The sequence below is a fragment of the Heterocephalus glaber genome, unplaced genomic scaffold, assembly GCF_053883595.1.
Source record: "Heterocephalus glaber isolate CG9 unplaced genomic scaffold, H.glaber_assembly_v1.0 deba00000122, whole genome shotgun sequence".
Taxonomy (NCBI): domain Eukaryota; kingdom Metazoa; phylum Chordata; class Mammalia; order Rodentia; family Bathyergidae; genus Heterocephalus; species Heterocephalus glaber.
Genome location: NW_028258138.1, coordinates 47,206,658 through 47,221,221, shown reverse-complemented (window position 1 = coordinate 47,221,221; position 14,564 = coordinate 47,206,658). Strand labels below are relative to the sequence as shown.

The following is a 14,564-nucleotide window of genomic DNA, read 5'->3' as shown; positions in this document are numbered from 1 at the left end:
AAAAAGATGATTCAGATTTAAGGGACTTGCCACATAAAGGTTTTAAAGAAATAACAGAAATGTGTGCACAAACTCATAGGGAAAAGAATAATGAATTCTGGACTAAAGATATATGTAAAGAAAGAAATGTCTTGGTAAGAGTTAGTTGTGGAAAAAAAGTTACTGTTTCTTCCTTCTTAGTAAGCTGATCAAGTGTAGTAACCCTGTAAAGACAGAAAGTAAAGATTAAATAGAGAGAGAGGGAGAGAGAGAGAGAGAGAGAGGCAGAGAGAGAAACAGATAGAGAGAAATTGAGATTGTATGATTTTAAAAAATGCTTTTGTATTACCTGTAAATTTCAAGGGAGAAATTGCATGGACATGAGATAACAATAATGATCATATCTTATATTTCAAAGCCCAATACATCTAGTTACCAAAAGGTAATAGTATTCTGAATCAAATTATACTTTAAAAGTATATTTAATGGAAGGAAAGTGTTTACCATAGGCACTCACTTTCCAAATTTTATTATATTTAGTTTTGGAATATTTTATGATTGTGCATTATATTTGTAATTAGAAGAAAGTATATATCATAAATTTATATGTAGTGCTTCTATGAAGCACCATACTAAATCTCTAGAAAGGTATCTATTAAGTTTCTTTTGCAAAAAGAATATATATAAATTTTAAAAATTGGGAAAATATAAAAATTAAAAGTAATCACTTGTAAAGCTATCATACTGTAATGCCAATTTAGAGGAAAGACCTGCATGCCAGTGGGTAACTACAAGCAGCCTAAAGCTTTGTAATGCTGCCTTCACTAACATAGCTCTGCTTTCATTTGATATATCTCCCTTACTTGCCTAAAACTTTGGGTTAGACACCTACTAGCTATTTAATTCTTTAGAATATAGCTATTTAAGTCTTTAGAGAGTATCAGTGTTGCAAGATCTATAGCCCTCAATTTACCTAACCTATCTCATCTCGCTTTAAGACCGAGGACACCAAAGATGGGGACCTAAAGTAACTTTCATGATTGTCAGGGACATCTACTTGCCAGCTCTTACAACATCCAGTTTCAGATCCCTGGAGTGGTGCCTAGAAGTTTCCAGTCATCTTCTTAAACCTAAAGCCACCTCATTTTTCAGGAAAAAAGAGCCTCACAGTACACCCCATATGAGGTCACCCTCCCTCCAAGGGAGGGCAATTACCGCCTGGTGAGAACTGAGACTTCCTCCTAACAATTGGAGTCTTTATCTCTTGGTGGGATCTGGGTTGCCCCCTTGGGAAATGGGGACTCTTCCTGGAACTCACACAACTAGTCCTGAGATACCTATCATGAAGGCTTTAGATAACCTACAGGACTAGATATGCAAACCTGCCAAATATGCAAACACATACCCCTTGCCTTTGCCCCCCTTTCCTATAAAACTCCAAAGATTCAGTCAGCACTCTGAACACAAATTGCAAACCCTTTATCTGTGCTGCCCAGAATGGCTAGTCTGGTTTAAAACTCCTTTGCTGCCCTTCGTCTCTGCTCACCTCCTGATTGGCATTATGGGATGAGTGGTCAAGCTTGGTATGTTGAGACCCCCAGAAACTCTGCCCTAAAACTCTGGGAATAGCATTAGCACACCTTCCAATGATGATAATCTGTTTCTTTACTTTCTCTTTCTTTTTTTTTTACTCATTGGCGAGGTTGTTTTTAAATGATTAGCAATATTCCTTAATATTTCACCTCAATATCACAAATATTTTATTTATATGTATTCAGGTATGTATTGTTGCTGAGATGCAGTGGTGAAATCATGGAATGTTTGCATAAAATCAACTTATAGATTCTCCAGAAATATCAAAACTGTCAGAATATCTCCCATACATAAAATCAATACCTTACAGGTTTACAATCTTATAGATAGGGCCCAGATTTTATTAACACATGGCCCTCTTTATTATGGAAAACTCTAATGTGAAAAGACCAGTATAATTTGGGGAGGGGAAATTTGGCTAATGTTTCATATTTACTATGAGAAAAATGAGTTATGTGTCTCATCTGTTATCATATTCTTTCCTTTTTGCCTGCTCCTCATCTCAAAGGCTAGATATTGCAAAGGGCCTCATCATAGTGGCCTCCCTTAGGATGCTGCCACGAAGGTCCTAAGAATTTGAATACTAATTCACTGCAAGTGTCTTATAAGAATGTCCCCTTTTGTCTTATTACAGCTGGCCTGGCACTGCCATTGGTGTCTTACAGAATTTTTACTGAAATAGCTTTTTAAGGATGTACTTAAAAATCTTGATACTCAAAGCATAGTCCTTGGATAGGCAGCATTTGGCAGTACTTTTTAAAATGCCCCATGCAAGGCCACTACAAAGAAACTGTGTTTTAACTAACACTCTGGTGGTTCATATCCAAACTAACATTTCAGGACCAATGTCTTGATGCACAACTCTCTTCCTGGGTTTAAGACATAAATTCACTTGAGGCCAAGGGACTGTGTGGAGCCAGAAATAAAAGTGACAAATAACAGGACATTTTTATACTTATACCTTCCCTTTTTATTTCTGTGATTGTTGCAAACTTTAAATCTCTGACTCCTTTGCTTAGGATGAGCTCTCCTTTACCAGGTGGCTTCACTCCTCACTACCTCTTAGAGAGACTTTTGGAGACCTGTTGTTTCTACTTCAGTCCAACCAGACATGGGTTGGTCCAAACTAGAGATCCACCAGATTTATGGAAAATCTTATGCAGTATTTAGAAGTAAAATATGTTTTTATTTCCTCAACATTAATTTAGCACATATTATCTACATATACCCGATTTTGAGCTTTAGGAATACCAAAGTAGATAAAATAATTTCTGCTCCCAAAAGAGGCAAGGAACATCTAGGCATCTCTGGGACATTTTAGGAAGGAGCCAAAATGTTGCCAGCTGGAGCAGTCTGACCGTTAATTTAGAGAAACCACTACCTTCTCTTGTATTTGCAGCCTGTATCTCCAGGTGGAATGCTTCTTCCATTTCCACTTTCCTACATTCTCGTCAGCCTTCCAGGGCCTATTTTTTTTTAAATGCCAATTTATCAATGAAATCTTCCATAATTCCCTTAGATAAAGTGATTTTGATCCTTCCCAACTCCATTGAAGCCTACCTTAATATCAATTATGTGCTTTGAGGTATTATGGAGGGGTTGTAGTTCCCTTATAAAGAGAGATTGTTATTTAGTCAGTCCTTTTAGATTCAAATTAGGTTCTAGCATGGTTTTCATGATAGTTCTTAAGAAGGGGAAAAATTAAAGATGGTGCATCCATTCAGTTAATACTTTTCTACATTCCAGAAGTATATTAAAAGTTTTTTCAAATCATGGTCAGAAAAATAAGAAGAACACAGTACATTGAGTATAGTAATTAGAAAGATTAAGCACCCTTCCTTTTAAAAACATCTTTTTTGAGGTGAGAATATTTCTTTCATTCAAAAATAAAGTTCTTATTGGTAGATTAGTAGCTGTTAATCTCAGCTGGATTGAATTTCATCTGGCTGTAAAACATGGGCTGCCTATATGCTTGTTAGTATTTAAGAAGTCCTCTAGGTCAATGGGTTTCACATTTTATGGCTGGCTTGTCCTAAGCTGAAATGGAATATCAGAAGCACAACCCATTTCCTGCAGAATGTGCAAGTGGTATTAACTATGTAGCAGGTTACCAGATGTATATTGCTGATGTATATATAACTCTGGTAAGTATGGGCTGTTGATCAACCTTGAAAAAGCTTTTAGCTCTGATCTACATAACAGTCCATGTGCTATTTTCTTAGTATTGGTTATGACCATATTTGTGGTTTGTTTAAAGTTGTAAGAGCAAGTCAGTGACTAAATATTGATAATCTGTGGCACAATGATTTGGAATTGTTCTTTCATCTCTGAGCTATGATATGGAGAATCATACTTCTAGTGGTTCCAAAAGTTCTATGCATATCAGTGGTGGCAGACAGAACAAACAAATGTACAACTATATGCTATTTCATAATTAATGTAAATATGCTAGTATTAAAGAAATTAATTGACTTTAAAATATCAATTATTTTATGCTAGACTTCTCTCATGGATTTACACAATAAATGGACAAAAGTGCTATCAAATTGATTATCAAATGTGACCCTTAAGGCCATCATTTGCAAAGATTAGACAATAGCTTCCTGAATCTGGGAGGCTGATCTTTGAGGTAGGTGAGATATTCTATGTTCAGGAAGGCAGCTAGAGCCTCCTGAAGGTTAAAGGACAAACAGGACCCAAGAATGAACCACGAGGGTCACTTTCTGGACAGCCACTGAGTTAGCAAATAAGTCTGTACAGGAATCCTAGGTAAAAAATTATCTTCTCTTAATCCCATTTTTCTCTCATTCTATCTTCTATCTAAGGCCTGCTACTTCACTAAACCAACAGGAAAGCCTCCTTTTGCTATGTTCTTTGAGGATATGTCTGATATAAAGTGGGATCAATCAAAGGAGTTCCTAAGATTTCTTAGAAGACGGGAGGGTATGGTCAGGTTTCCTTTTATTCGGGTGAGTATAATTTTGCTATGATCTCTATGAGCCCATTGACAGGTCTACAAAATAATTAGCTCCTGCCTAACTTCTTAGGATATGCATCATCTTACATGGCTCCTTAGAACTGAGCACTAGAGGAAGCAAATATCAACATCTATTTTGATACATTTAGACACTGCATGTGTATTTGGCTGTAATCATGACCTAAACAAAGTATGCCCACTGAATCAGCAGAACTAACATGTAGGGATGATGAGAAATGCAAATTTATTGATTCTACTCCAGTCCTATTGAATCAGATTGTCTGTGGGTGGAACACAAGGATCTGTCATAACAAGATGCAGTGTTCATATAGTTTGAGAAGGAATTCAATTATTACTTCTCAGAGCCATTACCATCCTATTTCCAATCACTAATCAGTTTCAGGTTTATGTATTTAATTATGGCTATCCTTCAATGTGAAAACATCTTTTTTCCTGCAGTAGATATTTCAAAAAACAATCAGAGCCTAAGGGATTTTGTATCACTGCTTATAACTTCAGCTTTATAAATATAAATAAATCCCTGCAAAGTGCTGAATTGATCCACCACCCTAACAGAAAGATTGAATACACACCTGTGCTATATATACATTGATATCCTTGCTTTGGAGCATGTTACAATTATCTGGATATTTTTCTAAAATTCTGATGCCCACACCACACCATATATTAGTCATTTCAGAGAGTCTGAGGTGGACTCAGAATTCAGTGTTTAAGATTCTTAAAGATGTCATTTTTCTCCAAAGCTTGGACTTTGCCAACCTGAATTTCTTCTGACTGTGGAAGCACAGTGTAACATTAATGTGCCCAGGAAAGGAAATTGACTTTCCTGTTCTTTTTCAACAGAAAGCCAAAATGGGTTACATAAGAACTCCAGAAGAAGGCTTAACACATGTTCTGAATCTGGAGGTTGTGTTAACTAGGATCATGGAATCCCTGAAGACCTCAGCTTCTCAGGCTGGTGAAACATATGTAAGTAGTTAACTGGTTTTGACAAACATTATCATGTTTAACCTCTCCATTATGACTTGCTTCTGGGAAATATGCCCAAGACAATGGATCACTCAGTATATGCTTATTTCTCTCCAAGCAAGTAGGGCAACTTATTTCTAGGAATGGATTGAAGATAAGGAGTCAGGAACCCTGGTAAGGAAATGTTCAACTCAATAGAGGATAAAAAGTTTTTCTAGGAATAATGTACTCTGGAAGATTGAACAAAATAAATGTTCTGCTGCTAGCTTGGAAATCTTTAGTAGAAATGTTTAAGCTTTTTGAGTACCAAAATCATGTGAAGGCTTACTACACTAAACTGTTGAATCTACCCACAGTGGTTTTGATTTGGTTGCTTGTTTATGGATGCAAAATTTACCTTTTTAACAAGTTCCTATGTACTGGTGCTGCTAGTTGTTAGCACAGTGTGAGATTCATTGTCGTATATGACAGTAGATGTGCATGGTCACCTACTATACTAGACTGCTGTGCAGCCTTCCTGGTTGGTGGTCAACACTCCAGCTCAAAGTGGTAACTACCTTTGCAACAGCTCACTAGCTTCTCAGGAAGTCAAAGTAAGTAAAATGCCATAGTACAAAAGTTCTCAACTCTATTTACTAGAAATTAGACTCTCCAAGGAGCTCTGAAGAGCTACAAATACTGAGGTCTTGTGCCAGACCACTTATAGCTAAATCTTTGAAAATGGTGTATGGCAGCTCAGCATAATCTCAATATGACTCTAAGAAACAGGTTTAAAAATAGATGTAGTAATATCTTGTTTCTTAAAGTAATCCATACTTTTGACGAGATAGCTGACCATTCATTGAAAGTGAAAGCCTATACTTCACCTAGATGTCTTGAGTGTCTTTGATCAGAGCTCTTGAAATCTCAATATGCATATGAATCACCTCTAGTCTCTTTTTAAAATGTGGATACTGATTTAGTATGTCTTGGATAGAATTTTTGAGATTTTGTATTTTTGACATGTTCTGGGGACTGCTAGTCCAATCGATTGCTACAGATTGGATAGTTTGCCTCTCATTGCACACCTGTTCCTTAACATGGCACCTTTCCTGCTTTCCCTCTGTAGCTCATACAATTTGTTGAGGAGTTATTGATTAAACAGGAAAAGTGCAAAAAATTTCTGGAATGCCATATTTCAACTCAGAAGAAATTAGAAGAATACAGCCGGCAGAGAAGACAGTCTGAAAATCCTGCTGGGGCATCTGAACCTGGTGAAGACACTTCACTTATGGCAGTAGCATATAAAATCTTCTGATTGTAGTCTACCTCAAAGTTGGCTATTTAATAGTCTTGATCACTTCTTTTTTTCCTAAAGATTACTTCCTTTTCTATTTTCCTTATTGTGCATAGAAAAAGTGTATTCCATTATAGTTATGTGGAAATATATTACCGTGAGAGAATGTTTACTTCCACCAATATGAGATTGACAAAAGCCACCTGAGGGACAGTGGATCCATTAGACATAAATGAACAATCAAAAATTACCCTCCTTTTTTTCCAAAATTCAGATTACCATCATGATTTGGAAAATTCAACCACTTACAAATGAATACTGTAGAAACTATGTGGTGAAACATTAAATCTCAATGTTCTTCCCTCATCTGTTTATGTAAGCTTACAAATTAGTAGGATCTTCATTATTTAAAAAAAAAATTTAAGAGCAGGAAAATTCATTGGAGAATAGGCCTGGGAAACAGGAAAAGCTCCTAAGAGACAGGAGGGGTCCAGAGTGCATTGCCAAGGAGCTCCCTTCTCTAAGAATGTTTTATAGAGCAAAATCATGAGGTTGGTACAATGTGGGTTAAAACTATATTCAAAAAATAAGATTACAAGTATAGCTGCTCGGCTAATATTGATCCAACAGTAGCAAGGGCATATGGATGGCATCATTAATGTTGGTTGATAATCTATAGTCTTGATCTTGTCTTTAGTCTTAATCTTAATAGTCTTAGTTTTAGTGTTAGTAGTCTTAGTCTTAATAGGTGAGATAGGATGGCCCATCCCTAGTGAGATAATGGTTTACGTTTAAGGGAAATCTCAAAATGATGGTGCCAATCATCTCAAACTTCCATTTAGCCTGTAGGGAAGTATGAAAATATGGCCATTTTGACTTATGTGGCCTCCAGCAACAGTTTTGATGTATTCTGATCTTCTGCACTGACTTCCTTGAGGGCATAGGTTTATCTGACTATGTATAACATTTGTACCTAACTTAGCTGTCTATAATATTCCTCCTTTGAAGAGATATCCTTACCTGAGGTTAGGGGAGAAGGGGCAGTTTCTATATAGCTGCTTGCAGCTGAGGAGTGTGGGTGTAGGGGAGACTGCAGTCAGAGGCCTTCTAGTTTATCTAAAGGGCCTTGATAGAAGTCATGTTGAAGTTTAGCAGTTATGAACTCCCTACACAAAGTTGATTTTGTGGATCCTGGTGAAAGGAGTCTGGCGCATTTGTCATTGGTGCCATCTGTGTGATCACTTGGAGTTTGGCAGACTCTAGGTAAGAATAAACAAATTTTCCATGAAATTCAAGCATGTATAATCAAAGCATGAACACTAGCATGGAAAGGCAGGTTGGAGAAAGAGCCATATCTAGACACTGCTCTGAAGGAACTGAAATAAGGATTGTAACCAGCTGGCTCTTAGACACTTCTGCTGATGGATATTATCTGACATTATCTATAAGTCTGATATTTCCTGTCATAAGTCCCTCTAGTTTTAGCTGTAATAAGATGAAAAGTTGGGTAGTTTTGAAGGACAATTTTAACTGAGGAATTTAAAGACCCTTGCTAAACTGTTATAGTTTTCACCATAGTTTTTTTTAGCCTTACTGAACAGTGGTCAGCCACCAGTGGTCAGCCACCAGTATAGTTGGAAACTGCCAGAAGGGGTCAGTGATTACAGCCCCTTTTTATATATAGCTTTTATTACTGTGATATTATTTTAATAGATCTTTCAGTTATGCTTTTCTGCTGGTGTTTAAGACAAAGTGGAAGTAACACTTGTTAATCAAATTAACCTCTGCTATCTATCGGGGTCAGTTAGGCCTCCTCGGTCATTACTTTGAAACCATGTCCAGAGCCTCTCAACTCTTCTGTCAATCTCAGCTATCAAGATGGGTCATGGCATTGCTTGACCATGTTGCTTTCTGTGGAAGCATGGGAAACTTTTCTCTCTTGATGACTCTCTTTTTTTTTTTTGGCACACTGTATATTCATTGATTCCTATTCTCTGGGATCCTGCAATCTCCCTGTTCAGGAGGTTGTAAAAACCAAAGTTGTAGAAGATCCTGTAGAAAAGTTTCCCCCCTTTCCTGGGTCCCTGTTGACCTTAGAGAGCCAAGGCAAAAATATTGGCTGTCCTCTTAACCCAGTTACATTTTTAGTTTTGGTCTCCAAACTTTAGTTGTTGAACACCCAGAAGAGAATATCAGTGACATTAGCTTTGCAGTAATTTCAATAGAACAATGTTTCATCTTGATATTTGAAAAAAGATTCCTTATAATATTTGTAAAGATGTATATAAGAGAAAAGGCAGTAATGCATAATAAATCTAAAAAAGAATATTACAACAAATTACTGACAATATTGTCATGAATACTTTTATGCCAATGAACTTGAATTTTTATATGAAATTGACAACTTCCTAAAGTATAACATTTCAAACTTCATGTAAATAGCATGGTTCCACAATTAATCATGTTTGCCTCCCATAATTTAAAAAAACCCTGAAAGTTTCCAGGTCCAGTAGGCTTCAAAAATTAATGTTACCAAATGATTATCACTAGTCTCACACAATCTCATTATATAGTATTAAAAGGAGGAAACACATTCCATTGTATTTTATGAGATGGCTAAACCCTAAAAGAATATAAAGAAATTTTGAGGTAGTGGCCATAGTCAACACAGCCAAAACTTCTCCACAAAATAGCAAACTCAGTACAACAATATGTGTAAAGCATAGTGCATGCAGAATAAGATGCATTTTGTTGAGAATGCAGGAAACCTTTAAATTCAAAGATCAATCACTGTAATTTACCACAGCAATAGAATAAAAGGGAAATATCATCATGAGGAAATTGATCATCTGCAACACGTGTTCATGAAAAACAATTCATCTACAAGGATAGTTTGACAGTTTCTTATCAAACTAAGCTAAAACTTTCATATGACCCAACAACTATACCTGTAAACATTTGTCTTGAGAGATGAAAATTTATATTCACACAAAAACCTATCATTGAATGTTGAGGCCAGCTATATTCAAAATAATTAAAAATAATCAAAATATTCTTCAATGGGTGAATGGTCCAAAAAGGTATGGCATCATTATATTAAGGAATATGACTCAGCACTAAAAAGAAATGAGCTATTTATTGTGGGAGACCAGGCTATGTGATCAGCCAAAGATACTGAGGCCTTTGTGACCTCCCTGGAACAGGAGAGGAAGTGGAAAGCTGCCCTCTCCCTTGTTTGCTCAGAGGGATGCTAAAACCCACAAAATCCCTGGGCAAAACATCAGCTGAGGACTACACAAAGAAAATTACATATCCAGATATGGGGTTGTTATGTTCCTAGATAATCATCTACAGTTTTTTTTTTCCTTGAATCTCATGTTTCCTACATTGCCTTGTTCTACTAATAAAAATGGGAGTTTCCAGACTCCCTGCATTCTTTCGTTCCCTAGAGGAAGAGAGTTACCTGGTCCTCTTCTTCCAAATTATCTTTGTGTCTTTTGTCTTTAATCCTCATTTGCTCCCCACCATGATAAAATCACAGGCTGACTTCTACAATTTATATATGAAAAGAATTGAATGATCTGAGTAAAAAAACAAATCCTCAAATGTTACATACTATATGATCAGATTTATATAAAATTTTTAAAAATCAAAATTTTAGAAATATAGAACATATTGGGTCTTGCTAAGCATCAGAGTGGAAAGGGGCAAGGGGAGAATTGAAGAGGAAAAGGTGAAACTACAAAAAGGAAAGACAAAGATTCTTACAGTGGTGGAATGGCTCAGTCTCTTGATTGTGGCAATGGACACTGCAACCTATACATGATATTAAATTGTATAGAACTAAACACACAAATGATTACAAGTAAGACTGTAGTAATCTGAATACAATTGGTACAATATGTTATACTATCAAGGTCTAGGTTATTATATTGTACTATCACTTGGCAAGACATCAGCATTGCTGTGTATTGGGTAAAGGAGACAAAGAATTCCTCTGCATTACACTACAACTGCATGTTAACCACATTTATTAAAGACAAAAAGTGTGATTTTTAAAAAAATGTATTACAAAATGGATCAGAACTTCCAAATCTGATTTTAAAAGTTCAAAAATTTGTACATAGAAAAATATTGAAAAATGGGAAACTTTGAAGTTTTCCTTCAATGTCAAGAAGACAAGTATCTGCTTTCATGATTTTCACTGGCACTCTACTGGAGTTCTTAGCTATTGCAATAAAGCAAAAAATAAAAGTTATAAGAAGAAAAAGCAAAGAATGAAAGATTTATTTTTATAAATTATCTGACTGCACAAATATTTCCCAAAATGTCTACTTTTTAAAAATTATAAGTATATTATCAGTGATATTGAATACAGAGTCAAAATACAAAAATCTCCTTATGATCCAGAAAACCAAGAATATATAAAATGTGCCATTTCCAATATAATGAACAAAGATTAAACAGTTAGGTATAATCTAAAGTAAGATATGCAAGTCCTCAACATAGAAGTTATAAGCATTATTAAGAAAAGTTAAGGAAGATCATGTAAATAAAAGAATTTCCCATGAATGTAAATTTTAAAACCCAGAAGGATGAAAATATCCACATCCAGAATTGATCACTGGAGCCAATGTAATCATAAGAAAAACCCAATAAGTTATTTTTATTGTGTCATTGAAAGAGACAAGCTGATTATGTAATTTATATTGAGAAAAGGATAGCCAAATCATTGTTCAAATAGAAAATAAGAGGAAGGGATAAGAGTGAAGAAGATGGAAAAAGAAACGTAATGAGGAGGTAAAAATGGTCAAAGTATGTTTTATGATATATGAATATGCCAAAATGAAACATATTAGTCAGATTTCCCATTGTTGGACACAACCCTCAACACTCACAATTCAAATGAAGGAGAGGTTTATTTGGATTACAGTTTATGGGACTCAGTTGATGGTCAACAGGCTCTAAGGCAGGATTGTCATGGCAGACAAACATGGTGGAGCAAAGCTACTCAGTTCATGGTGGTCAGGAAACAGAGCAGGGAAACAAGTGAGAGACAATATATATGCCTCCATGACTCACAAAGACACACCAAAGAGTGTGCTGTACTAATCTGCTAGGCATTTCTTAATTCAATAAAGTTGAAATATCAGGATAAATGGTCACAATCTATTCCTTGTCAATGTCACACTCAAATACATCTCTTTAAATCATTCTTAAAAACAAAATAGGGACAATGGTAAGTTCCCAATTTCACCTAACATAATACTGCACTCCTGTTTACAACAAGAAACACAATAATCCCTTCCCCAAAGTCTCAACAGTTCTAGCATTTGTCAAAGTCAAAGTCCAAGTCTCTTCTGAGATTCAAGGACAACACTTAGTTGTGAACCTCTGTAAAAATCACAAACAAGTTACATAATCCTAAGATAAGATGGCACAGGGTAAACATTTCCATTGTAAAAGTGAGAAAAAGGAGGACAGAAAATAAACAGACCAAAGCAAGATTGAAACCCAACAGGGCAAACATTAAGTCCTGTAGCTCTGTATCTGGTACTTACGGTATGTAGTGGTCAAATGTGAATTTCAGAGGGCTTGTAAAACACTAACCATATGGACTAGCTAGTTACAGCCCATATGGTCCCTGGCTTGGGGTGGCTTCACACTCAGGCTTCAGCATTAATTAGCAGACTTTCCATGTTTCTGTCATGTCTGACCTCCTGGGGTCTACACTGCACCTTTGGATTCATTCCCACAGCTTCACACAATGACCTCTTGGGTACTACTTGCCCAAGCCTTCATTTGAAATTTAGGTAAAAGCCTTTCTAACTCCATACCATAAAACCAGCACAATGTGAATGATACCAAAGTTGGCTACTATCTCCACCATGGCTGTAGCAGCTTCTCTTTGTCTAATGGCTGAACATGGAAAGGGAATCCCAGGACATCAGTTCCCTAGGAGACCTTTTTCAAGCAAGCATCCCAAAACTCACTTCTCAAATGAATGGTTTATACTTTTGCAGCCTTGATATGTGATGGGTAGGATTTTGCTGATTCCTGAAATTTCCTCAAGCCATCTTTATTTTTGTTCCTGTACAATGTTCCTGCTTTCTTTTTAATGGTACTCTCTTTAGTAGCCATACCTACTATGGCCCCAGCTATACACATAGTTCCTTCTGGGCCACAATTTAATTTTTTCAAATTTTCTGCTCTGTCTTTTGCCACAATTCTCATTATGAATCTGGCTAAAAGCTGCCAGCAGTACCTACACCATGGCCTGAATGCTAAGGTGTCTTGAAATTTCCTCTACCTGATTAATTAACTAACTGCCCTTGATCTCAGTCTCCTATAGTCTCAAACACGGGCTAATGTAGACAAATTTTCTGTTAAAGTGTAACACACATGGGCTCCAGTTCAAATGCTAATGGAGTCCTTGTTCCACACTGAAACCTCCTGAGTATGGTTTCTACTGTTCACATTCCTATCAGCACTATAGTTATCTGAACTCTGACCAGAATCATGCATTTTTCTATGTCTATTGCATTTAAAGCTCCTCTGAATCTTTCTAAACTCCTCCACACACAAACCAATTCCCAAAGCTTCTAAACTACACAGTCAGGTACACTTTACTGCAATGACTCCACTTTTCTGGTTCCAGTTTTCAGTATTAGGCACCTTTTCTGTTGCTTGACAAAATACCTGATACTTAACAACTTAAAGGACAGAAAAACTTAAAGGCCAAGAAAAACTAAATCACTGCCAAAAGGGAACATGGGAGAATTTTTTCTATGTTGTATTAAAACTTATCATAAACCCGCAGACACTAACAATGCAGCAGTGACATAAAAATAGACATACTTATTACTACAGAATACTAAAATGTGCAAAAATGGTCAATGAAATGATCAATATACAATTATGACAAAACTGTAGCTGAAGGGTAATGTGTAATATATGATCTTTTCAATAAATGTTTGGTAGGCGAGTTAATTTCTATAACCATTTTAACAAATAAAAAAATTAGTGACTTACAAAGATATGTTTATTATACCACAATTATTTCAGAACACAGGTCTTAGTTAGCTAAAATCAAAGTGTTGAGAAGTAGAGGTTTTAGGAGAGAATCACTTCCTTACCATTCCCAACTTTGGCAGCTACTTACATCTACAAAAATATTCCACACTGACTCATGAACTCACTTCTCTCCATCTTCAAAGTCAGAAACATTGTAGCTAGCTATTTTCAGTCCCATGTCCCTCTTATCATATCCTAGAATTGTTCTCCAATTTTAAGGACACTTTTGATTAGATTGAATCTACTGTAACACTCCAAGATAATCTCCCCATTTTGAGATCACATTTGCAATGTCTTCTTTGCTGTGAAGAAATCACAGTTTACAGTGATTAGGACAGGATATATTTGTGGGCCTATCATTCTGTCTACTACACACAATTATTCATTCCTATGCAAAAAATAAAGAATATCCCTCTACATCTCATCATACACATAACTCAATTCAGCCTGGGCTGTAACTGTAAATGTGAGAATGAAAGATAAGGTTTTAGAAGAAATATAGAAGAATATCTTCATGATATTGTGTTAGTGAGATAGTTCATAATCAGAACAAAAAATAACAGTGAGAAATATTTTAAACACTTACGATTTAGAAATAGACCTAGGTTAAAGCCAAGAATTTCTTTTCATCAAAAGATCCTATAAAAGAGTGAAATGCAAGCCACTAAGTGGGAA

At 36.0% G+C, this 14,564-nt stretch overlaps 1 protein-coding gene across 1 annotated transcript; it reads left to right on the top strand.

Moving 5' to 3' along the window:
• The first annotated feature begins 1,975 nt into the window (after positions 1–1,975).
• Positions 1,976–12,573, top strand: LOC110344519 (ferritin light chain, oocyte isoform-like). Its single transcript, XM_021238835.2, has 4 exons — positions 1,976–3,716; positions 4,398–4,541; positions 5,414–5,539; positions 6,648–12,573. Exons 1-4 carry the CDS (start codon positions 3,615–3,617, stop codon positions 6,834–6,836), a joined length of 561 nt encoding a protein of 186 aa, XP_021094494.1. The 5' UTR covers positions 1,976–3,614; the 3' UTR covers positions 6,837–12,573.
• The last annotated feature ends 1,991 nt before the right edge of the window (positions 12,574–14,564 follow it).